The 27,778-nt window shown below is 39.8% G+C and overlaps 1 protein-coding gene across 1 annotated transcript in view; it reads right to left on the bottom strand.

Annotated features, from left to right (window-relative positions):
• foxj3 (forkhead box J3) overlaps positions 1-27,778 on the bottom strand; it is a 144,728-nt gene that overhangs the window by 76,101 nt on the left and 40,849 nt on the right. Inside the window, 1 exon segment of the mRNA XM_073031797.1 lies at positions 9,073-9,527. Within this exon segment, the coding sequence (XP_072887898.1) occupies positions 9,073-9,390 (318 nt within the window). The 5' untranslated portion in view covers positions 9,391-9,527.

The raw sequence follows: 27,778 nt of genomic DNA on the forward strand, positions 1-27,778 counted from the left end.
AACACAGGCTGGGGTAAAGACAAATTACCAGAATTACTAAGAGTTTCATTGAAATCTGTTGCTGATTGCCACACGTAAATAATCTTTGTGTGTGCGCGTACACTTACTTTTACCATAAATTTAAATTACGTGAATTTTTTTTAAATATCAGGAAAACATAATGACTTTAAAAATGTGGAGGCAACATAATACTTTTGAACAAGAAATGCTGCTTTGAAAACACCCACATATCAGGAGAATTTTTACTGCCAAGTGCCTATGTAACCACAAATATGAAAATAAACTGTCATCTCACTTTGAGCCTGCAAAGGAAAATACCAGGCATCATACCTGTTAAGGAGAGAAATTAGACAAATAAGTTAAAAGGGCAAAGGGCAGCAGAGTGGTGCAACATTTTATGCCAAATGTTTGTAGCTCCATAGCCTCGGGTTCAGTCATGACCTTGGTTGCTGTCTGGTGGATTTTTCAAATTTACCAACTGCAAGGGTTTCATTCAATTAGACTTGTTTCTACACACATCCTAAAGGAATGCAGACTTCCATATACTGGTTATCTAAACTCTACAGTCCTGATGCAGGGTCTCAACTCAGAATGTCAACCAACACACACAAAATACTGGAGGAACTCAGCAGTCCAGGAAGCATCTATGGTAAAAAAGAAAGAGTACGATCAACATTTCAGGCCAAAACCCTTCAAAAGGACCCTGCTAGATGAGTTCCGCCAAAGGGTTTCAGTCCAAAACATTGGCTGTACATTTTTCCATAGATGCTGCCTGGCCTGCTGAATTCCTCCAGCATTTTGTGTGTGTTGCTCGAATTTCCAGCATCTGCTGATTTTTTTCTTGTTCAAAATGTCAACCATCACTTTGCTTCCACAAATGCCACTCGGTTGTTAAGTTTGTCTGTTGCTCATATAACAGCAATCTCTTGTCTCCAAACCACAAGAGTTGTGTGCACTCTTTTGCAGTTCACCACATAAAAAAGGATTCTCCACAGCTGCTCCGATTTTCTTCACATATTATGATCGGCTATCCCAATGTAAGAATTTTCATTTTCTTCCTCATCACTTCCCCAGCACAAGGCATAGTATTTTGCAACTAATAAATTAACTCAGAATTGTAGTCATTACAGTTATGGTGAGAAATGCAACAGTCAAATATACACAGAGAGCAAATTAGATGATCAGCTAAATGACTTTGGTTGTTCTAGTTGATGGAGAATTATTACCAGAAAAAAACTCATTAGTCTTTAGATATAAGACTCACTATTTTGTATTGAATTGAACAGGCAAATAGAGACTAGTATTTTCATTAAGGATTAAAGCATATAAGGAGTATAGGAAACTGATACAGGACTTTGTGATATGGTGCAACTCAAACTACCTGCGTCTCAATATCACCAAGACCAAGGAGATGGTGGTGGACTTTAGGAGATCTAGGCCTCATATGGAGCCAGTGATCATTAATGGAGAATGTGTGGAGCAGGTTAAGACCTACAAGTATTTGGGAGTACAGTTAGACGAGAAGCTAGACTGGACTGCCAACACAGATGTCTTGTGCAGGAAGGCACAGAGTTGACTGTACTTCCTTAGAAGGTTGGCGTCATTCAATGTCTGTAGTGAGATGCTGAAGATGTTCTATAGGTCAGTTGTGGAGAGCGCCCTCTTCTTTGTGGTGGCGTGTTGGGGAGGAAGCATTAAGAAGAGGGACGCCTCACGTCTTAATAAGCTGGTAAGGAAGGCGGGCTCTGTCGTGGGCAAAGCACTGGAGAGTTTAACATCGGTAGCTGAGCGAAGGGCGCTGAGTAGGCTACGGTCAATTATGGAAAACTCTGAACATCCTCTACATAGCACCATCCAGAGATAGAGAAGCAGTTTCAGCGACAGGTTACTATCGATGCAATGCTCCTCAGACAGGATGAAGAGGTCAATACTCCCCAATGCCATTAGGCTTTACAATTCAACCACCAGGACTTAAGAACTTTTTAAAAGCTATTATTAATGCTTTTTGAGATAGTGATTTAGATGCATATCATATTTTTTACTGAGTTAAGTATTGTATGTTATTAGTTTTGCTACAACAAGTGTATGGGACATTGGAAAAAAAGTTGAATTTCCCCATGGGGATGAATAAAGTATCTATCTATCTATCTATCTATCATCTTCAATAATAGCTGAATTATGCGCAAACTCTGCTTAGGAGGATTTGCAACTGAGGGAACCCGATACATCCTATGTATGAACATTAATGAGACATACAAAGTAATTGCTGCTTCATTATTTTCCAATGTGGAAGTCAAGCCTTAATGTTGTTTTCTAATAAGCACTTCACTTTCCACTTCTCTTGTCAGTACAGACTCATACAGTTGCAAAAGATAACAGTCAGAAGCTGATAAACTGCAAATGGGCTTGGAAAGTTGTCATCAAACCTGGTCTGGTCCTTTTCACTCTTCTTTGTCACACCTTCAAACACCAACCTACACTTTTTCCACTCTTCATACAAAATACATCTTCCACATACTTTAAATGTGCAATCATTAGTTCCATAAAGTTAGAAAATTAAATAATTGCTACTGAACTACAGGTGGCCATTTCCAAACACAGATTCCTGTTCTCACAACATGAGGTCAAAACTGTGACATTTTATTGGTTCAAATCTCAAAAACTAATGCAACCCAAAATGATCCTGTGGGAAGACATTATATTAAAAAAAATTAGGATCAGAAGCAAGCGTTCAAGCACCAGAGCCCTCTTTTGCTATTCAGCTCCGTGCACCCTACATTTCCTCATGTGTATAAATGTCTTTGGTTAATACACTTAAAATTAACCTGCATAAACTGTTTATGGAACAGATTTCCAAATTTACACCATCCTGCATGCAGAGATATTTGGTGGAACACAGCAGGCCAGGCAGCATCTATAGGGAGAAGCAACGTCAACGAGAAGCACTGTTCTCCCTATAGATGCTGCCTGGCCTGCTGTGTTCCACCAGCATTTTGTGTGTGTTGTTGTTTGTATTTCCAGCATCTGCAGATTTCCTCGTGTTTGCAGAGATATTTGCTAGCCTCTATCCTGAAAGGTTCAATTCTAATCCTAAGATTCTCTGGCAAAAGACACCCAAGGGAACAGATACATACTGCTTTTAAAAACTGAAATACATTGAATGCAGGTGAATTTTCTTTATTCCAGATTTCCCAACCATCCTAATATCTGCCAAAAGCAACATAGATATTCATGGAATACCCTTGTAAAGGATCCATAATATCTGATGTCAGTACCACACTCACGTTTGTATTAAAGTCTATGTTATAATTACTCTAGGCAGGAGTATAAATGAAAATAAGTTTACTTAACAAGGCTCTGAATATGGCTAAATTATTCTTTCTTACCTCTGGTGACATGCTAATGGAGGTGGTGCAAACAAGTAGCAGAGGCCTCTATTAGTGGGAATGTTCTATTTTTACCTTGGGGACTTAGTGTGGAGTATGCTTCACAAAGGAGTCCTGTGTAAAAAAACATTTTAAACAGTTTCATAAACTCCTAGTCCGATAACTTCTGTAGTAAGGGGTTACCTGTGTTCCATAGTAACATGGCTTTGAGAGATTGTAGCACATCTGGCAGTACTTGAAACTGTTCAAGTTTTGTTTGTAATGCAGTCCCATTTTCATTAAACAAGAGAAAATCTGCCGATGCTGGAAATCCAAGCAACACACAGTCCGAGCACAACTGAAAGATTAGGATGCTGCCTTCAGACCCGGGGATAAAACAGCTCTCAGCTTAGCAAGACCTGCACTTTCCCAAGCCATCAGGAAAGCAAAAGGGGAATATTCACACAGAATATACAATCATTGCTGTGACACCAGAGTCAGGAGGCACATGTGGCAGGGCATTCAGATCATAACCATAACAGACTACAAGTCCGTCTGTACGGTTTGATGCATAGAACGATGGCCAGTTAGGAAGGACCCACTTCCTACCCCCTCCCGCCACCCTGCCGAGAAGCAAGCACTCTGGCCATAGCTGATGTGTGGAAAACTTCAGCCAGGGTCAACCACATAAAGCTGCAGGGCTTGATAACATATCTGGTCAGGTACTGAGGGAATGTGTAGTCCAGTTAACAGAAGGTCTAAAAGACATCTTCAATGTCTCTCTGGAATAGTCCACTGTGCCCATAGGCTTCAAAGCAGCCACTATCATCCCAGTGCCAAAGAGGGCAACAGTAACTTGCATGAACAACTGCCATCCAGTGGTACTGACCTCAATAATGAAGAAGAGCTTTGAGCAACTGGTTATGTGTCGGATTAAAATCTTCCTGCTACATTAAACCCTTTCCAGTTCAGTTATTGCTCAAATCAGTCCACTAATTTGCCACAGATTCTACACTCCATCCTGTCTCATATGACAAATGGTGCCTGATACACCAGGATACTGTTTATTGACTTCAGCTCAGCAATTATCCCTCAGAGCTGGTGGGTAAACTGTCCTCCTTGGGTCTCAACACCTACTTCTGTAATTAGACCTTGGACTTCTCGGCAGTCCCGTCTGCATTGGCAGAAACATCTCTATCTCCATCACGCTGAGCACTGGTACTCCCCAGGGTTGTGTGCTCCAACCCACTGCTGTTAATGCTGCTGACACATAACAGATCCAGTTCAAATCAAAGCTTCAAGTTTGCTGATGACAGTAGTTGGCCTCATCAGTAACAACAACAAGGCACCATCCAGACAGGAGGTAGAATGGTGTGAGCATAACAAACTTGACCTTCAACTTGGGCAAGACTAAATAAATGATTGTGGACTTTTGAAAGATACAGGCTGACCATTCCTCACTGCACTTAAAACAGCTCCTCCATGAAGCACCAAGTTTCTGGCAATGCACATAATGGACAACCTCATCTGGTCCCTCAACACCACTTCTTTGGTCAAGAAAGCTCAGCAGCTTCTCCTCTTCGAGGTGTTTGAGGCGAGCAAAACTACCCCCCCCCCCCCCCCCCCCGCCAATCTAACCAATTTTTACAGCAGCACCATTGAGAGTGCCCTGACCAGCTATATCACCATCTGGTACAGGAAGTGCTATGGCATCTGACTGCAAGTCCCTACAAAGGATTGTAAGGACTGCTGAGAGGATTATTGGGGTCTCTCTTCCACCCACCAGAGGTATTTATCAGGAATGCTGTGTATGCAGGGCCTTTAGCATTGTCAATGATCCCTCCCATCTGTCCAACAATCTCTTTGACCCCCTACCATCAGGCAGAAGATACCGTAGTAATACATACAAAATGCTGGAGGAACTCAACAGGTCAAACAGCATCTATGGAAATGATTAAAAAGTTAACGTTTTGGGCTGACACCCTTGAGCAGGACGGTCCACTTGCATACTCAAGTCCTTCTGCAACTGGTGAGTATTCCAGAGGCTGGAGTTCAAAGGTACCATTACAATTATTCTTTATCTTTTGGTTGAGAAAGTTATTTTGGGGAAACAAAAACATAAAATGACATCCTCTATACAACGTTAACTGGATTCCTAAGAATCATCCAGGAAACAGGTATGCATCCTTAGCCTCACACTTGGTAACAAGTGAATAAGCCTTAGCATTCACTTAGCTTTTTGCAAATTGCAATCATCAAGATCAAATGAGGCACAACTTTGATTAACCTAATTTGCATGACATTGTCTAAGGACCCAAATGGTTAGAATGAAAAACACTTATTGTTTTACAATAGCCCTGCTGGATGCTAGTCTCTTGCCAAATTGCTATCATTTTTAAGGTAACCAAAAATAATGCTAAAGCCAGATATGGAAAGAAAGCCTCCTATCTCTGCTAACCATTGTATATTCAAATACATTTGCAAATTAAGAGATCAAAATCACCTTTTCTCCCCCTTTATGGGATTTGTGAACTTTTCATGGGAGTGCCGAGGAAAAAAAACATACCAAAGCCTTTGTCAGGAGAAAGAACAACACAATGAGATTACATTTAACTAAAATAGGAGCCTGTTAGCTGGTTAAAATGTTACACCAAAACATCTTGATTACTCTCACATAGTTGTAAATCATCCCTTGGAGTTAAAGAGGAAGTGACTCAAATGTGAATCAAAGATGATGTTTACAAGAACAAGCCTGGGAGTGAAATAATTTACATACGAGGAGCATCTGATGACTCTGGGCCTAAACTTGCTGAAGTTTAGAACAATGAGGTCTCACTGAAACCTACCAAATATTGAAAGGCCTAAAGAGTGGACGGACACACACAATGGTTCCAATTGTGGAAGAATCTAAAACCAGAAGAGGGCGCAGCCTCAAAATAGAAGTATGTCCCTTTCGAACAGACCGAGAAGAAGGCAAGAGAATTGGGTTGGGGGAAAAATAAATCAGCCATATTCAAATGGTGGAGCAGGCAAATCACCTGATTCTTCTGTGCTTTCACCAAAATTGAAGCCTCAATTCTGATAATCCAGGGAGGCAAATTCCGAGCTTCAGGACTGATGATGACGCACTTATCAATGACAATATTGCAATTTTTTCCTTAAAAGTAGCTGATTTAGCACATCACTGATTTTTTCCCCCTTCTGACTGCCTAATACCCACTCTAGTCCAACCATCATCCTAGGAAGAGAACATTTCAGTATACTGCAGCCATGTATAAAAACAGTGGGTCTGTCGAATGCAGATGACTGAGTGTAATTAAGCCCACGAGGCTGCAGATGTTAGCTGGGAAAGAATGCCAACATCGGTTTGCTTATCCTCCCAGTGGATTTGTAGGTTTTTGAACAGACAGTGGTACCTTTCTTGGTGTTTTGATATGCCTGCTATAGGGAGTCCAGATCTAAAACACATTTAGGAGGACAGTGATCAAAAATGTGAGCCACACATATACTGCTGGAGGAAGTGCTCTGGTTTCCTCCCACAGTCCAAAGATGTACTGGTTGGTAGGTTAATTGGTCATTGTAAATTGCCCAATGATTAGGCTAGGATTAAATTGGGGTATTGCTGGGTGGTGTGGTTTGATGGGCCTATTCCACATTGTATCTCAATAATTCAGCAGGTCAGAAAGCATCTATGCACAGAAACTGAATAGTCAACATTTCAGGCAGAGTCCTTTTATCAGCATTAATGTGATGAGCTTTGAAATCCCAATGGCAAAGGAGAATTTCACCATTTACCTTCAGCAGTGGTTCCCGAAATATGGTTTATATTTGACAAAGGCTCATTGGAACCTTTACTGGCAGAGGGTGGTGTCAAACAGTGGAGAGCAGGTTTGTAGAAAACCCCTCCCTTGCTGCTATTGAGTGCAAGATCTATCTTTGCTTTTTCTTCACTGAGACACAAAACCAGAAGTGCTGGAGTCTGGAGCAACAAATGACCTACCACACTATCCGTCTCCATATCTACATATCTAAATCTACATATGCTGGAAATCCAAAGCAAAACAAACACAAAAATTCTGGAGGAACTCAAGCAGGTCAGTCAGCATCTATGAAAAAGAGTAAACAGTTGACGTTTCGGGCTGAGACCCTTATTCAGGACTGAGAGGGAAGGGGGCGAGATGCCTTCATTTTCTACACAGAAGAGATTCTGCAGATGTAAATCTTGAGCAATGCACACAAAATGTTAGAGAAAATCAATGGGTCAGGCAGTATCTATGGAGGGAAATAAACAATTCACACATCATCATTCAGAGGTAATTCACTAATTATGTTTGGTCTGATGAAGGGCTTCAACCCAAAAGTTGACAATTCCTCTTTCTCCTCCCTATATCCCACCCCCAAACTTGCTGCTCAACTTAGAGTTCCTCTTCACTGAAGAAGTCCATGATGGCTAGGAAATGCCTGCCAATGAACATAAACGCAAATAATGTCTATATATTGCAGCTCAACAACTGAGGTGGGATACCTTGAATTTGGATAGTTAGATAGATTGAATAGTTTTCAATCAGTTTTGAAAAGTAGCTCCACAAAGTCTGTTGGAGGCAACGTGCTACATTGCACTGTGACAGCTGGAATAACTATTGTACCACTGACACTGTTTTGATTGACACTAGTCTTCAAGGAGATTTGTTTGGTCTGTTGCATATCCAACGGCTTGCATGAAAGCAAACTTAAGATGGATTTCTCTGGACATGCAAAATTTGAGGAGAATGTGGCAAGTCACCCCCAGTTAATTGAGTCAAAAGCTTTTGAAGGCTCAAAAATGTTGTCAGGATTAGTGGTTGGTACTACTCCTTGCATTTTCTCTTAGAGTTGTCGCTCATTTTCGAAATAAAGTTGAACTCTAATTCATCATCAGAAACAAAGAACAATAACTTTAAAACCAAAACATTTAAAGTGAAATAGGCTGCTGAAGATGATACTCAAGGTCAAAGATCAAGTTCAACCCAGGTTGAACCACAGACAAAACTGACCAGTCATTAGCAATTTTAAATCTATTTCTTGACTGTTTTACTCTTTTAAAACTAATCTTTGTCCAAACCTTTGGTCACCTTCAAGGTGTAAATTTCTTTGCTTCCATGCACTGTTTCTTTCTAAATGCATTTGCTCAAAATATTTTGCAACATTTGAAAACACAAGTACTACATAAAATCAAACTGCTGTTAATTCTACAATATCTAAAATTAGGGCAATGTTCTTCATTAAAATTATTTAATTGCAAGCATAATTGCATGAGTAAAGTGGACTTCAAATCTTCTCACAATTTAACATGTCTTTGTTTGAGAGGAGGAAGCAATTTTCACCTCAAAGTGTGGCAATTTACAGGACTACTGTGTCTAGTATCTTACAAATGTCAGCCCAAATATCAAGGAAGTTAATGGCAGGCCAGCCATCTGAGAAGGAGCACAACAAAGCAAATTCTTATCCATAAGTAACATTAGTTCATACATTTACCACCCGTGAGACAAAAGTGCCAGGCTCCATTCAAATCTTCTTTCTCTCCAGTTCAGTGTAACACATTTGAAATTATAACAGCCACCAGTACAGCTATCTCTTGCCACCAATAAACTGAATATTCAAGTCAGATATGTTTTATTTCTCCGGCAATAATTTCTTTGACAGCACTCAGGCAATATAACATTCTCACCTTCCAACCACTGCCAGCTTCTCTGTAATAGGGAAAGTTGTCACAGATCCACTGATAGATCTCACTAAGTGTCATCTTCTTTTTTGGGGAGCTGTTAATAGCAAAGGTAATGAGACTGGCATAACTGTATGGTGGTTTGCCATCTTTGTTCTGAGCATCCTGGTCCAGAGTAGTGTTTGGATCCAGAAGGGAGGTCTTCTTTGTAACCCCGCCACCAGCCACATTCTGAGCAGCATCAGCTTTCTGAATGGCTGCCCTCATCGTCAGCTGTGGCAGCCAATCCATGGACGTCAGGCTGCTCTCCAGCTCTGACGTCATTGTGCTGAATGTCTTCTTCACCAGCTCCCAAATTAATTTGTAATCCACACAGTCAGATCTTCCTCTCTCAACAAAGAAACCACACTGCAGATAATTCCCAGACTCTCAATTCACCGCAAACAGAAAGTTGTTTTATTCTAGAAGAATAAAAGAGATGGTTATAATTCTGTTCAAGAAATACATTCAAACACAATTCACTTCAGTAAAATTAACCTTAGCTTTGCATTACATTTAATATAATGAAGAATTTTTTTCATTGGGCTTTCCTACCTTAAAAAAATCTTGGCTATAAATGGAAAAACTGGATAGCTAGAAATGCAACAGCTGGATATCCTAACAGTTGTTAAGCATAATCTTTTAGTGCAATAGAGAAAGAGTCATGCAAGTTTTTATCTGATCCCCACTACTGTAATATTAACTTTTCCGCCACCCACCCCACTGAGGTAAAGTGTCAGTATTTCAGGTTAGCCACATTTATAACTTAACATGTCACAAGTACAAATTTTGATTGCAATATTAAAGTATAAAGGGTATTTTTCATGGTTCAAATGGTCATCCAATTCATTTTCAGTTTATCTTCCTGTGTGGTCTGTCTTGTCCACTGTAACCCTGCAAGTATTGTGTTATTGATCATAATGGTTATCCTTTCTTCCACTATTGATCTGATCCTGGTCTTTAACTTTCTACACTCACACTGGGCTCAAAGAAATTAAAGAAAATTGGAGTTGGCCATTCATCCATTTGAGCCAGTCTTACCATTCAATACAATCATGGCTGAACATCCAAATTCAGTCATCTCTTCCTGCTTTCTCCCATATCCTTTTATCTCTATTGTTTTAAGAACTATACCCAATGCCTCAACACATTTAATAACCTGACTTCAAATCCCCCTCACCCAAATCTCTCTGAAAATCCACCTTTCGCTGTTCAGATAATAAACTGCTTTCCTCGCTTTGCCACTGAAGTGGATAACTTCTCATTTATCCACGCTGTACTGCAATTGCCGTGTGTTGCCCAACCACTCAACCTATGCAAATCATCCTGGAGTCTCTTGGCATCAACCGCACAGCTCAAAAATGCATCTAACTTTGTGTAATCTGCAGAGATATTACATTTAATTCCCAGATCTAAATCATTAATTTCATAAATAGCCCTACAGTGTTACTAATCATTGCCTACCACTCCAAAAAGAGACCATTTACTCCAGTCTTTGCTTCCTGATGGCCAACCTGACCCCTATCCTATGTGCTTTCACTTAACTGTTACGTGGGTCCATGTCCAAAACCTTCTGAAAGTTTAAATATACAAGATCCATTGGTTCTCTCCCATTCACTTTACTAGTTACATCAATCAAGAACTTCAAAGTAGAAGAGCATAGTTTCTCTTTTACAAATCCATGTTGACTTTGACCCTGTCACTGACTTCCAAATGTTCTGCTATAGATGGATAGCTATTTTATTGATCCCAAAGGAAATTAGTGTCACAGTAGCATTACAAGTGTACAGATATCCAAATATACAAATATTAGAAGAGAAGTAAGAAAGAATCAAAAATAAGTTACCTCAAACAGTCTAACAGGAAGGGGTCATCACTTCCCCAGCTCTTTACATCTTATTATATCTTTTACATAGGACCCCTCACATTTTTCCCATTACAGATATTAGGCAAACCAGACAATAATTTTATTTTCTCCCTCCTATAATAGTGAAGTTACCTTAGCTACCCTCCAAAACAGTGGTATGTGAAAATACAAAGAATTTTGGAAAATGGCTACCAGCACATTCACCGCTTCTAGGGCTACATCCTTTGTTCTCAGAGATACAAACTGGAATTTATTAGCTTTTCATTTCATCAGTTTCCCTATAACTTCTGAATAATTTTTATTTCTTCCTCACTACTACTACTCCTTACCCTAACATTCCTGGAAGGTCATTTGCATCTTCCTTTTATGAAAACAGAACCAAAATATTTGGTCATTCAGACCGCCATTTCTCTGATCCCTTTTATAAATTCCACTGTTTCTGTCTGTGAGGGGCCTACATTTGTCTTAGACATAGCATGGGAACAGGCATTTTGTCCCAAGTCCATACCAACCATCAAGCGCTGATTTTTAAAATATACTCATTCTACCCTAAACCACTTTATTTATATCAATTCCAGCCAGATCCAACCTACACACAAAGATCAATTTACTGCGAATCTTACAAGCTGCACACCTTAACGCATTGCTCTACACCCATGGCTAGGCATAGCTCAAATACCAGCTATAAATTTGCTGACAATACAAACATTGTAGGCAGGATTTCAGAATGTGAATGGTCTTTATGGGAGGGTGTACAGGTGTGAGATACATCAGCTAGTTGAGTGATGTCACAGCAATAACCTTGCATTCACATCAGTAAGACCAAAGAATTGACTGTGGACTTCAGAAAGGATAAGACAAGGAAATTCCTCATAGAGGGATCAGAAGTGGAAAGAGTGAGCAATTTCAAGCCCTGGGTGTCAGTATCTCTGAGTATTCAACCTGAGCCCAATATATCGATGCAGATACAAAGAAGGCATGACAGTGGCTATATTTCATTAGGAGTTTGAAAAGATTTGATATGCCATCTAAAACACTCTTGAATTTCTACAGTTGTAGGGTGGAGAGCGTTCTAACTGGCTACGTCACTGTCCAGTATGGGTGCAGGGGGGGTGGTTGGGAGGGCAACTGCACAGGATCAAAGTAAGCTGCAGAGAGTTGTAAACTTAATCAGCCCCATCCTGGGCACTAGCCTCCATAGTATCCAGGACACCTTTAAGGCATACATTCAATTCTGGAACAGCTTCTTCCTTTCACATCCGATTTCCGAATGGACATTGAACCGATGAACACTACCTCACTACTTTTAATTTCAATTTTTGTACTAATTATTTAACTATTTAATAACTATATACTTACTGTAATTCACGTTTTCCCATTATGTATTACATTTGACAGCAAATTTCATGACATATGCCAGTGATATTAAACCTGATTCTGTTTCTTTAATATGTGGAAGGAAACCAGAGCACCCAGTGAAAATCCACAGGATCAAGGGAAGAATGTACACACTCCACACAGACACTCACATCACTGAGATAGAGACAGCAGGTCTATTAAGCTGCACCACTGTTCTGTTTAAATATTCATTTTCACTAGCTTTTTTTCCCCACTTTGCATATCTTTAGAAGCTTTAGTGTCAGTTTTTACATTCCATACCAACTATTTTCTTCCCCACCCACCCATCCCTTCCCTCTTCATAACCTGCTTCTCCTCTGAATTTAAAACTGTTACAAGTTGCTGCTTTATCAAGCTAATTTATGTCTCCCTTCCCTGAATCTGATACCTTCACTAACTGATCTTGTTGGTCATGGATAAGCCAACCTACCACAGAACAAAAACACCATGGACAATGTTTTATATAGTTTCAGGTGTTCATCCTTCCACACAGCCAGAAACGAATATGCCTAGCAACTATATCAAATTGCCACAATGATTAGAGTGATTATGATGGAGTTTATTAAACAACACACTCAAAAAAATGGGGAATGGAAAAAGAGAAAAGGGAGTGGGGAGAAACTGGCAGAAGTTAGAGAGATCAATGTTCATACCATCAAGTTGGAGAACTTTTTTTGTAAATATGTCAAGATAAATTAATCGGGAAATCTTGGAATTATGTTTTGGAGGAAAAGCCAGTGTTCGAATTGAAGTCTACTTTTTCTTCCCCAGTTCTTCAACACAAGTTTCCATCCACCCAACAATTAACCCTCAAGTGAAAAAGGAACTAGTGCTTATGGTAGTTAACCCTCAAGTGTTATGGTAGTTTTGCTTTTCACAACTTTAATAATTCAGCAAGGTTACCCTTTATAAAAGCTATACTCTGTTCTGCTCATGCTCACACTGATTTTTTAAAGCAGCAAATGACTGAAAGAATTTTACACACAAGTAAATTTATTTGTTACAGGCAAACTTATGTATGAAATGATCGGTCCGGGTGGCATGGAAAGAAAAGCTTTCATTGTATCTCAGTACTTATGATAATAATAAACTAATCACCAACTAGAAAATGGAGGCGAGGGAGCACAGAAAAGTAGAGATGGTCAAAAAATATTGTTACAACAAGTACAAAGGACAAAAACCTGGAAAATAAAAAATAGCATTAATACCTACACACATAAAATGCTGGAGGAACTCAGCAGATCAGGCAGCATCTGTGCAGGAATATGAACAGATGGTGATTTAGGCTGAGACCCTTCACTCAGGACTGAAAAGAAAAGGAGGTAGAAAGTAAAGTACAGGTGGGGGAGGAGCAGGAGCCAGCAGGTGAATCCACATTACAAATGCTTTATGAACTCAGCAGGTCAGGCATATGCATTTAGAATTATACAAAAATATAAGTAATTCAACGTTTTGTGAGAGGTGACCAAGACAAGGGGTACTGCAGAAAGGAATTTTTTTGAGCAAGGATAAATAGCTCAGCAGAAAGGGCAAAAATATTTCAGAAAATGGACAGAAATGCGTAAATGCCCCACCTCTGGATAAGAATAGGGAATTAACTGAAAGGTTACAGTGACTAACATTGAGAGGTTTGCAGAAGCAGATCGAGCAAGTCACAAATTAATTATAAATGGAGATGATTCTGAATGTAATCATCTGAGAAACATTCCAAAATTAATAAGGATGTGGATAACAAAGGAACTAGACTTCAGACAAAACTAGAGACTAGAAAGGAGCAAAAAAGTTCAACTCTCAGGGTGATAAAAGTAATTCACATGGAAGTAAAAAAAGGTATTAAGATGACATTTCTTTTTATCCATGGGCAACATTATACTTTATTGACTCAGACGTCAATGTGCTATGCAATTTTTTTAAAATGAGTTAATTTCACTTTCCCACCCAATTAATTATAACTCATAAAGCAAGCTCTTCCCTCAGTTGCTATTGCCACCCCACCCTATCCCCCCAACAGATGAATAGAAGTCTTTGAAGACCCAATAAGCCAAATGTTTGTAAGGAAGTAAAGCTAGAATCAACCAGACAAGACATGAAACCTACTCAATATTGAGAAATTTATGACATCGTCTTTGATGCCTTTATGTATGTACAAAGTGTCACCCAGAAAGAATAGTACACAAAAAATACCAATGTACCTGACATCACACTATACCTCATACACACCCAAATCTGAAAGCTGAAGGGAATAGTTTTGAAAATGTGCACGTGGCACCAGAGCCTTGCAATTCTGCACCCTTTTTTTTGAAAAAAGGAAAAGCATTTCATTCATCAACAATTGTCAGGAACCTCTTCAGCATAGCCTTAGATAGGGAGAGGAGAAAATGTTATGGGTAAGTATTTAACTGGGGAAGTGGGGGGAGGGGTGAATTTGATACTATTAGGCAGGAACGTACTCAGATGTTAATGGAGATGTGGAAGCTGTTTAGAGAGCACTTATATGGGGATCTGGATAGGGTTTTCCCATTTAGGAAGGGATGGTAGGGTGAAGGAACCATGGTTGACAAGAGAAGTGGAACATCTAGTCAAGAGGAAGTAGGAAGCATACGTAAGGTTCAGGAAGCGAGGATCAGACAAGGCTGCAACATTCCCTCTACTTTCTTTTCCTAGAGCTGTATGGACCAGCCATTGCTCCAAGCAGGAAATTTATTTATTTATTTAACACCAGAAAAATAACATAATATTCATACAGTGAATATTTTGAATGAAATTTGAAAAATTACATACTTTTGATTTTCTTTATTAATTGAAGGGTGTAATGAAATACAGTACAACGTAGAAAATTTTTCACGTTTCATGAACTTTTTCTGGTCTGTCTTAATTACAAATACGTTGTCTATAAATGCTGTACAGATTAATTTCACAGTTAGATTAAATATGCTTTAGTCCTAAATAGATCACCTAAATGTTCCATTTCTAGTCTGTTTCTGGATTTTAACTTGATTGAATTCCTAAGACTAAATCCACATTCACAGTCAGCACTCGAAGCTTTTAATGTTCCAACCATGTCAACAAGAATTCAAAGGAGAATTGTCAACAATTGACAGTTCTTTAAATTCTTCGTTTCTAAGCACATGGTTCAACATGAGTGAATGTCTTAATTGAACCAGTCTTAACTTTCTCAGAAACAACAAATTTGAAATCACAGTACTGCTGTGATATTTTTGAGGCAACACTTTCCCCGTAGTTCATAATAGTAACTGAGTATTAGTTTGTAATTTGAAACACAGTAAAGCTCTAAAATGTTTCAAGGTAATGGTTGTGTATGTTTATTATTTAGAAAATTTATGGATTATATTCATTAACAATTGATTACCTAGCTTCAGTATTCTCCAAAGAGAAGGCCCTTGATGGATGAAAGGTCAGGATAGAATAGGTCAATATGCAAGAACATGTTGATATTAAGAGGATGTGATGGACACTGTAAAATCACTAGGCTAGATAAGAGCAGGGGCTAGAAGGGATAAACCTCGTTACTATGGGAAGCGAGGAAAGAGACTGCTGCACCCTCTGCAATGATCTTTGCAGCACTACTTGGCACCTGCCAGAAGACTGCAAGGTGGCTAATGTTATTCCCTTGTTCAAAAAAAAGGTAACAGAACTAATCCTGGGAATAATAGACCAGTGAGTCTTACATCTGTGGTGGGTAAATCACAGGAAGGGATTCTTTGAGACAGGATTTACAAGCATTTGGAGAAGCACAATCTGATTAGGGATAGTGGGCATTGCTTTGTGAGGGGTACGTCATACCTTATGAACTTGATGGAATTCTTCAAAGTACTGACTAAACAAATTGACGAAGGTAGAACAGTGGATGTGGCGTATATGGATTTTAGTAGGCATTTGGTTCCCATGGTAGACTTATTTAAAAAGTCAGGAGGTATGAGATCCAGGGAAACTTGGCTGCGTGGATTCAGAATTGGCTTGCACACAGTATGAATATGAATAAGTGGAGTGCATTCTGCCTGGAGGTCCATGACAAGTGATGTTCCACAGGAGCCCCTGCTCTTTGATTTTTATAAATGACTTGAATGGGGAACTGGAAGTGTAAGTTGTTACATTTGCAGATGACATAAAAGTTGGTATTTTGGATAGTGTAGAAGGTTGTCGTAGGTTACTATGAGCCATTGACAGAATGCAGAGCAGGACTAGGAAGTGGCAGATGAGATTTAATCTGGATAAGTATGAAGTGATGCGCTTTGGGAGATCAAAACTTGAAGGCAGACAACAGGGTTCTTAAGGAGTGTGAAGGAACAGAAGGATCCTGGGGTCCATGTCTATATCTCCCTCAAAGCTGCCATGTAATTTGATATAGTGGTTATAAAAGCAATGGTGTGTTGGCCTTTATTAGTTGGTGAACAGAGTTCATGAAGCACCATGTAATGCTGCAGCTTGATAAAACTCTGGTTTGGCCACTCTTGGAGTACTGTGTTCAGTTCTGGATCACCTCAATATAGCAAGTATGTGGAAGCTTTACACAGGGTGCAGAAATTTATTACGACGCTGCCTGGATAAGACAGCATGACTTAAGAGGAAAGGCTGAGCCAAATGGGGCTTTTCTATTTGGAGCACAGGAGGATCAGAGGTGACTTTATAGAGGTGTGTAAGATAATAATAGATAAAATGGACAACCAGCGCTTTTTCCCTCCCAGGGTGGCAATGGCTAATACAAGCGCAAATGAGGTAAAGAGCCAGAAATTCAGAGAACAAGGGGGCCCAGCCAACAAAAAGAGTCAAAGTATGGGGCATTAGAAGTTAGGAATATGTGTATGTTTGCTGCCAGAACTGGAGTCTGGAGTGTTCACACATTTCCCGCTCCATTTAATGTCAATAGGTTCACTGAAAAATTTATTATACTGTATGTTTAAATAATGGTGATATGTTAAGGCTCATCCAAAATATATCATCCAAAAACCTGAAAAATCTACCAGACTGACACCAAAAGGCCTAAGGGTGCCAGATTATCACAGTTTTAAATTGTAACCCTACTTTTATCGGGTTAAATCACAGGTACCTACACTCTTTTTGCTGAGTAAATTGACTTTGATGTACAATACAGACCACTTGCTAACTGTATTTTTTTTCTTGTCCTCCTTCCAGTACAATAAGTCAGCACAGCATTGCTAAACAACACAAGAAAAATCTCTCAATGATTTTTTTTAAAGTGCTGGAGTTGAACAGCAAGCAGATTTAGCTTTTGTCAATGTAGGACGTGCTGAGAGCATTTGACATCTCATACATTTGCCACTTTCTAGATCACTAACTCAAGATTGTGCAGTGCAGAACCATTTCCTTCAGAAATCCAATTCAGATAGTTCTTAAATTATTTTGTACTAATAGAGAAAAGGGAGATATTTTTCAGTTTATTCAAACTGTAATTGAATCTCACAGAAACAGATGCCCAACATCCAAGAGATAACACTACTCATTTTACCCTAATGTCAAAGGAACAAATTTCAACACAGCATACTGATTAAGAGTTAACAAGTAAATTACCTGCATAATTAGGATATTTATGGCAATTGAAATGCAATTAGGAAAATGAAAAGCACATAACCAACACAGTCCACAGAAATGGATGTGCCTTAATAAATGAAGCACGCCAGAAAATAGGAGCAGTACACGCTGCCCCTTAGAAGTTTCCCCTGCCATTCATACGATCATAGCTAATTGCCTCAGGCCTCATCTCTTCTCCTTTGCCAGTTCCATAGAACTACCAATCCCCGATCTTGCAAGATTTATTTACTTCCACTTTTAATAACACCAACCACCTCCCCCATTATACAGCCTCCACAAACCTCTGGATAGTTGCAAGTGGTTGGACAAACTTTCCAATCAATTAGCTTAATTAATCTCTTTTAGATTGTTACCAATACCAATATATCCTTCCTTCCATAGAGAGACCAAAACTGCATTTTTCTGGCTGTTGCTTCACCAGTACTTTTTTGTAAAACTCTAACTCACAGAACAAATTCAAATGTGGCAAAAAGGCAGAAGATGTAGTTTTTCTTGGTCACAAAATAATTCGATAAACTGTTTTTAAAAAGGGTTTTCATTTGCTCCATTCATCCATGCCCTGCACATACTCAAAGTCTTAAGCTCCAATACTAGATTGTCTAATAGGATTCTTCAACAGCCTGGCAGGCCAGTTGTTCTATATGAACTTAAACAGGTTTTCTCCATATTGTCTTTATATTTTTATTTTCCTGGATTAATAATTTCAGACTTCCTAGACATCAAATGGTTCCTGCAGCCAGGCGAAAGGCAAACTCAAAGAGTCAACTACATTTTGACATTACTAGGCCTGATGTTAAGCACCCCACTTTCAACACATCACAATTCCAGAGAATTTAGATAATACTAAAATGTCTGGGTTATAAACTTTTATTACTTTAAGGTCTTAAAACCTTTTGAAGCATAATAGATTTTGGGAGTTAACCTTAAAAAACACAGTATTAAATTAAAACCCACAAGACAGAGTAGAATTAGGCCATTCAGTCCAGTAAGTCTGCTCTGCTATTCATTCGTGGCTGATTTGCTATCCCTCTAAACTCCATTCTCCTGCCTTTTTCCCATAATCTTTGATACCTTGTCTAATTAAGAACCCATCACCTCCACTTGAAATATACTCAATGACTTGGCCTCCACGGCCATCCATGGCAATGAATTCCACAGATTCACTACCTTCTGCCTCAAGAAATTCCTCATCTCTATTCTAAATGAATGTTCCTCTATTAAGGCTGAGTCCCCAGAACAGAGGAACACCAAGTCAGGCACATTTCCCTGTTTTGGCAAGTTGCTAATTTTTCTTGAGAAATGTTATAAAGAAGTGAAACACTTGATTTGCATCGCTTTTTCAGCAGCAACTGCAGCCAAGTGGAAGTCTTCCAAAGATTAGCATTTTGATAACCAAAACAACTGGAGCTCCATCCATGAAACAAACAATAAAGGTAGGATGTTTAGTCTTTTGAAAGGCAGGTGGCATTGCTAGAACAATATTTGCTTTGTTCAATTCTTACCACATCAAGTACTACAACTAGGGTCTACCTGAATGGAGTACCTAACAAAGCATGTAAGAACACAAGAAATGGGAGTTGGCCAACTGGCCTTTTGAGCCTACTTTGCCATTCATCAAGTTCACACCTGATCTTCTACCTCACACTATATTTCTTGTAATCCGGTAATTTGTGTACAAGGACACACGAGTCCTTTAAACATCAAAAATATCTAATCATGACTGATGGGAAAGCAAGCATATAAACAATCAAATAATAACTTAATCACGTGGGAAAAATACAAACTGGTTATTTGCAACCAGTTGAGGAAATCAATATTCCTGACTACGTTTAACAGACTGGCAGCACGAGCAATTTCAATCTCAATGGAGAGGAAATTGAAGTGACTGACAGTTTCAACTTGGATCAATGATTAACACCGAAGCAGTAAGCAGTCAAGAAATCCAACAAAGAATTGCTCCTGGCAAAGCAGCCATGGAGGATTTAGAGAAGATCCTCCGAAACAGGAATTTATTTCTACATACAAAGACTCGACTTGTGCAGGCAAGGGTGTTCTCAATAATATTATCTGGAAGAAATTCATCGAATTCTCCAACTTCCGGTAATTCCTTCCCTCTCCCTTCCCCCATTCCACTTTCACTCTGTCTCCTCTTCTAGCTGCCTATCACCTCTCTCATGATTCTGCCTTCTTTTACTACCCATAATGCTTTCCCCTTAGATTCTTTCTTCACCTCTCCTGCCTATCCCCTCCCTGCTTCGCCTCCCCCACCCCTTGATCTTTCCTCTGATTGGTTTTTCACCTGGCACCTTCCACCCTCCCCCCACCTTCTTTATAGGGCCCCTGCCCCCTCCTTCTTCAGTCCTGACAAAGGGTCTCGGGCCGAAACGTTGACTGCTCCTTTCAACGGATGCTGCCCGACCTGCTGAGTTCATCCAGCTTTTTTGTACGTCTTGATTTGACCACAGCATCTGCAGTGTACTTTGTGATAGCTTGTACACCTGGCAGTTCTCATTCCGTATATTGCTGGAGTCTTGTTTGCATGACCTTTAGCATTACCTTGCTAGCATGTGAAATTAGTGAAACTGTTTGGTAATTTGAATATTCCTTTACATTTCCCTTCTCGGGAATTGGGATATAAACAAATCTTTTCCAGTCTAAAGGCCATTGTTGGGTTTTCCAGATCAAAGTTTTAAACAATTTAACTGGAATCCTATCAAATCCTGCAGCCTTATTATTGGCAATGTTTTCTATCACCCATTCAACTTCACCTTCCTGAATGTCGGGCTCAAGATCGATGAGGGAGTCATTGCTCTTGTCTTCGCTGTTGGGATCTTTCCTGTACAATTCTTCTGTGTATTCCTGCCATTACTTTTTAAAGTCTTCTGCTTCTGTAAGGCCCTTCCCTCCTTTGTCTTTTAATATACTAATTTTTGCATGAAATCTTCTTGAATAGATTTCTCATTCTCCCAATTGTTATCTTCTTGAACTTTGCGTTCAGTTGGAGGTATTTGTTCCAATCTCCATTGGCCTTCACTTCTCTTCGCTGCTCAGCCACTTGTACAGCCTCCACAAAAAGCTATTTTGCTTTACTGGTCTTCTTTTTGTTTGCAATATTTTTGTTGCCACCTCTTGTATAATGCTCCTTTCTTCTATCCATAGTTCTTCTGGCTTTCTCTCTACCAGGTTTAATCCATCCTGTTCTTCACCTCCACAGCATCCTATATCTTATGGTCTAACATCAAACTTTGCTGGTATGTTGGTTTTCTTGATGCTCTTCAGTTTCATTCTGAATATTGCAACAAGCAGCTCATGTCTGAGCCACAAGCTTCTCCTGAGCCACAACATGAGGGAGTAAAAATCTTCACATTGTGTCTCCATCGTTATGTACAAGCAATAAGGAAGGGAAACGTGGAAGGATATTGCCCAAAACACCAAGATTGTATACATAATTGTTTTGCGTACAGTCAGATTTGCAATCAGATCAATGTGTTTTGATAAATCTAATGGCCTAGCGAAATAAGCTATCCTGTAGGCTGTTGGTCTTAAAGCTGCGGTACTGTTTGCCAGACGGAAACAGCTGAAAGAGTTTGTGGTTGGGGTGGCTGGAGATCCTGATGATCCTCCAGACCCTTTTTATGCACCTGCTACTGTAAATGTCTTGAATAGAGGGAAGTTCACATCCACAGACGCACTGGGCTGTCTGCTCCACTCTCTGCAGTGCCCTGTGACTGAGGATAGTACAGTTCCCATACCAGGTGGTGACACAGCCAGCCAGGATGCTCTCAATGGAGCCCCTGTAGAAAGTCCTGAGGATTTGGGGACTCATGTCAAATTGGTGTAAGTTCATAAGCACTGGACACAGCTCTTTATTTATTTTCCCAAAACATAACAAAACACTAAAACAACTTAATGTTCACTTGGATGCAGTACCCATCAAGGATAGGCTCATACTTTCTATTACTACAGTAATTAACATAAGCAATTTTCCCTCCCTAGTCCAAACTACAGACCGTCTAAAGTCAAGAGAGTATTAAACTAATTTAGCTACTGAATTTCCAATATCCCCAATCCAAACAGAGCAGTATGGAACCAACTTCCAATGAATCCATATGCTAAAAGTGCAATTTGGGGATAATTCTAACACACGAATTATCATTCTAACAACAGTCCTTGTTGTGTTTAAACACCTCCCTCTGTAACCGGATCTTGAACTTCTTGGTGGAGAGACCTCAGACAGTCCATGTTAGCAGCAACATTACTAGCTTGCTCCGTCACGCTGAGCACCAGTGCCCCCAGGGCTGTGTGCTCAGTCTGCTGCTGTTCACACTACTGACACGCAACTGTACTGCTAGATCCAGCTCTCACCATATCAGTAAGTTCCCTGATGACACAGCAGTGGCTGACCTCATCAGCAACAATGAGTCAGCAAACAGAGAGAATGTAGAGTGGCTTATGGACTGATGGGAACACAACTTATATCTCAATGTGGACAAGACTAAAGTGATGATTGCGGACTTCAGGGAAGTACAGATGCCCACCCCTATTGCGCATCCACAGTCCCTCCGTGGAGAGAGGTCAGAAGCACCAAGCTTCTTGGAGTGCGCATCGCAGATAATCTTACCTAGTCCCTAACACCACCTCTTTAGTCAAGAAAGCAGAGCTGTACCTCCACTCCTGAGGAGACTGGGCATGCAAGACCCCTTACCGCCCTTCTTACTATATTCTGCTGGAGCACAATTGAGAGTGTCCTGACCAGCTGTATCACCATCTGCTGTAGGAATTGCAAGGAATCTGACCACAAAACCCTACAACAGATAATGAGGACTGCTGAGAGAATCGTCAGGGTCTCTCTTCTCCTCCATCCAGGATACATACCAGAAGTGCTGCATTTGCAGAATCCTCAGCATTGTCAAGGACCCCTCCTGTCCATCCCAAAATCTCTTTGACCTCCTACCATTGGGCAGAAGGAACCACAGTACAAGAACGAGGTCTGTTAGACTAGGAAACAGCTTCTTCCCCCAGTTCAAAATCTTGAAATAGTTAGTTATGATATATGATACTTCAGTTAAGCACAGTTGCTTCATTAAAAATGCAATATAAACCTTGTGATTTTGAATGGAATAGAAGATACTGGAAGACATTTCAATAGCAATATAGAATAAATTCAGAGCCAAATTTTAAAACACTATTAATTCAATTTTCAGACCAAATCTAAAGATTGCTACTACTACATCACAACATGAAGAATTTAGAGCAACTGGTTCTCTCGATAATAGCTATTTGGAGGGAGATCGTTAAACTTCTTTCAAACCAATTCTATAATTCATAACATCTTAACATCTACACAGAAACTGTTAATTTAACAATGTTGCTTATTAGAGTTCTATAGGTCTAGAATTCAAATAAAGTCCTGCATCCCTTTCTTCCTGCCATTTTTCTGGCTTCGGCCATTACTGGCAAGGCCAGAACTTATTGCTCACAGCTAATTCTTGAGAAAGTGGTGTTGAATCTTTCTGAACTGCTGCAGTTTCTCTCACGATACTGATGAAGATGCAGCTCTAGGATTTAGATCCAGCAATAATGATGGAGGAACAATCTAAGTGGATTCCAGGTAATTGGGCCATCAGTTAATCATGGCAGCCACTTATTCAGCACAATTCTTAAAAAACAAAAACTAATTCAGAAAATAGCTGAGATTCCCTTAGTTTATTTAGGACACTATGCCTCTTAATTGGGACAGGAGACTGTTGCCAAACAGCTTCTAACAAGTGTCAGTCACATGGATTTGTGTGGCTGTTAGACACAACACTGTGATCAAGCAAGTGGTTTTTAAATAGCATCAGTTGTGTGTGCTTGTGTTCAAAAAGTAGTGATGTTTGGTGAAAACATAAGCAGTAAGACAATTCAGAACTGTTTTGCTCACTGCAGTTTCAAACATTGAGGCTTGGAGGTGCCAGAAACAGCCAGAAATGAAAACGAGATTATTTCATTATTTCAACAAACTAGGAACTAGAAAGAATTTGAAGGTATCAACAATCATCTTAAATGTTACAAGGGAAATGAAGATTTGGAAGATGCATTCATCAATAGGCAGTCCATTATCTGAACTAGGTGTCTGCGCTGATTTTGTTCATTTACAGTCAAAAGAACACAACAAAGATAAATACTTGCATTGATAGCCAATAATAGAGTTTTATAGTACCACAGTAGTATTGGTAGTGTTGTAATTTGTTCTCCATTTCATTTAATATATAACTTGTTATTCATTTTGTTTTTTTTTTATACCTTTTTAACTATTTCCATGAAACTGGCTAATTGGGACAGCCGCTTAATTGGGCTAAAACGTACTGGGTGTTAGATGTAACACATGCTTATGTGAAAATGCTGTCTTGGACTAGCGGCTCAGCATTCAACATAATTCCATTTAGGCTCAACAGGAAACTCAGAGACCTCGGCCTTGACCCTGCCTTGTGCAGCTGGATCCTGGACTTCCTGTCAGATCACCAGCAGGTGGTAAGAGTGGGCTCCCTCACCTCCACCCCTCTAACTCTCAAACACAGGAACCCCTCAGAACTGTGTACTAAAACCCCTCCTTTACTCCCTGTATACCCACAACTGTGTCGCCATCCACAGCTCTAATCTGCTAATTAAATTTGTTGACGAGATGACATTGATTTGCCTAATCTCAAACAATAATGAGGTGGCCTACAAAGAAGTCATCTCTCTGACACAGTGGTGTCAAGAAAGCAACCTCTCCCTCATTGTTGCAAAAACAAAGGAGCTGGTTGTGGATTACAGGAGGAATGGACATGGGCTAACTCCTATTGATATCAATAGATCTGGGGTTGAGAGGGTAAATAGCTTTAAGTTCCTTGGCATCCACATCACTGAGGACCTCACATGGTGTGTACACACCATGTGTGATGAAAAAGGCAAAACAGCACCTCTTTCACTTCAGACAGTTGAGGAAGTTTGGTATGGGCCCCCAAATCCTACGAACTTTCTACAGATGCACAACTGAGAACATTCTGACTGGCTGCATCACTACCTGGTATGGGAACTGTACCTCCCTTATTCGTAGGATTCTGTAGAGAGTGGTGCCCAGCCCAGCGGACAGCCCAGCGCGTGCGTAGTTGTGAACTTCCCATGATTCAGAACATTTAGAAAGACAGGTGTGAAAAAAGGGCCTGGTTGATCATTGGGGACCTCAGTCACCCTGACCATAATCTATTCTAGCTGCTACCATCTGGGAAACATTGCCACAGCATAAAAGCCAGGACTAACAGGCTCTGGGACAGCTTCTTCCACCAGGCCATCAGACTGATTAACTCATGCTGATTTGAGTGTATTTCTATGTTACAATGACTTCTATTTATTCTAAATTATTATGATTGCACTTTGCACATCTAGACAAGGACGCAACAAAGATTTTTACCCTTGTGAAGAATGTAAGAAATAAGTCAATTCAATTCAATTCACAAAAAGCTGGAAGAACTCAGCAGGCCAGGCAGCATTTATGAAAAAAAGTACTTTTTTCTAAAGATGCTGCCTGGCTGCTGAGTTCCTCCAGCATTTTGTGCGTGTTGCTCAGATTTCCAGCATCTGCAGATTCTCTCTTACGGGTGTTAGATGTTGCAGTTTAGGGAACTGTCAGAGTACCCAGAGCAAGCTAATGGAATATACTTTGCCACCGAGTGCCATTGGCTGTGGGAATGAATGGTTAGGGCTGTGCAGAGAATACACAGCAAATTTGCCCTGGGTTGCATTGCACTTCTTGATCATTTTACTTGTCAAAGCAAGTGGAGTAGATTGAGGATTGCTAACTTATGCCATCAAGAGTACGTGACAAAATGCTGTTGCTGGAAATCTGAACTGAAAATAGAAGGTGCAGGGGAAAGACAGAGAACATACGTGAAAAGAGAAACAGTTAATGTTGCACGTTTGGAATCCTTCATCAGAACCAAGAAAGTTATTCAGGGAGCAGAGGAAATGGGGAGAGACCAATGAATGAAACAAAGCAAATTTCTCTGAGTGAAAAAAATGGAAGTTAATCTCCTTTGACTCTGTAATGTGTTGTTAATTTTATTAAATTCTATAGTGCAGGCTACTGGGATATGCCCAACAGACAGTAATACACAAATTTTAAAAATGAGATGGGAGGCAAAAAAAAAAAATCAGTCCTGATAGACAGAAAGAGCAAGTTGCCTCAAGTTGAAGAATTCAATATAGAACCTTACAGGTTGCAACGTGCCCATACAAAAGATGAAGTGGTGTTCCTTGAACTTGTGTTAGCTCTTGTAACAGAGCAGGAGCCATGGACAGAGAAGTCAGTGTAGGAATGGGATGATGAACTGAAGTGGTCAACAATCAGAAGTTTAGGGTCACTCCTGTGGACTAAGTGCAGTTGTTTCACAAATCAAACACCAAACCTACATTTAGTTCCTCCATGAGGTGACGTTGAGAAAACTGAATGCAGTACACTAGATTAGAAAAATGCAAGTGAATATTATCTGTAAAGGCTGTTTAGACCCAGGGATGATCGGAAGGGAAGAAGTGAAACAATACCACATCTTCTGCAGTGCTGTGGGAAAAAGTGATACAATGGATAATGGTAGTCAGGGACAGAAAAATACAAAGAATGGAAAAGGGAATGATTGTTTCAAAATGTTGAAAGGGGAGAGTAGGGTAATATGTCTAATAAAGAAAGAAACCTGTAAAAATTGTGAAGGATTGAAGGCAAAGGCTGATAGTATGGAAAGCAAGGACCAGGAAATGTTCTTTCTCTCTCCAGAAGTATGGGAAATAGATAAAATGTAGTCAAGAGCTCTGGTAAGAGAAGAAACCATGGTTTACAGAGATGGAAGAAATGAGAGAATGGAGTCCTTTCAGGAGGCGGAGTCAGAAGAAGTCTAACAAAATGCAGTAGTCTACGGACTTGAGTGGATGATGGTGACATTGATGAGTGCTGAGCATTGAAATCTCCCCACCCTGAGTACATCTGTGCCTTTGTCACTTTCAATATGCCTTCCAAGTGTTGTTCAATAAGGAGTAACACTAACTAATCAACTAAAAGATTTATGGTAGATGGTGGTCAAGAGATTTCCTTGTCTGTGTTTGGCCTGATACCAACAGATTTTCATGATGTGTGGAATCATACTGAGGACTTCCAAGAGCTATTTCTTCCTATCTGTAATCCAGGTGGAAGTGAAATTGTCCTGTGAGTGGGACAGGAAGTACTTGGTACAAAAAGTACTTAGCAATTACAATAGAGAAGTCTAGCTAATTGAGTCTGAAGTATCATTCTGAGTGAGAGACTATATTGAGCAAAAGCCTGACTAGTATGTGGACAGCTCTCAAGGTTTAGACGCCAGGACAACCCTGGGAGCAACTTTGCCCTATGCAAATTAGATACCTAGGTCGCTGTCAAGTGGTTCACTAATTTTCCTCCTCTGTTTAAGCATAGTAGTTAAGTGGCTTGCCATGCCATTTCATTAATATACTTACAGTCAACTGTGAATTGGGTCTAGACTCATGTAGGCCAGACCTGATCAGGATGCCAGATATCTTGTCCAGAAAGACATTAGTAGATAAGCTGATTCTGTCAACAATCTACTATTTTTTGTGGTCATCACTAAGACAAATTGTTATAACTAATCTAAAATTCCAGATTATTAACTGAATGCAAATTCTACATTTCTATTGGTAGGATTTGAACAGAGGTTCTTGGAGTGTTAGTGATTACTTCTTGATTGCTAGTGTGATAATTTAACTGCTGCATCACTGCTTTTCATCAAACTGAAATGTTAACTGCTTTTTCTACAAACACTGCCTGACCTG

This window comes from Hemitrygon akajei, chromosome 29, assembly GCF_048418815.1.
Source record: "Hemitrygon akajei chromosome 29, sHemAka1.3, whole genome shotgun sequence".
NCBI classification, from domain to species: Eukaryota; Metazoa; Chordata; class Chondrichthyes; order Myliobatiformes; family Dasyatidae; genus Hemitrygon; species Hemitrygon akajei.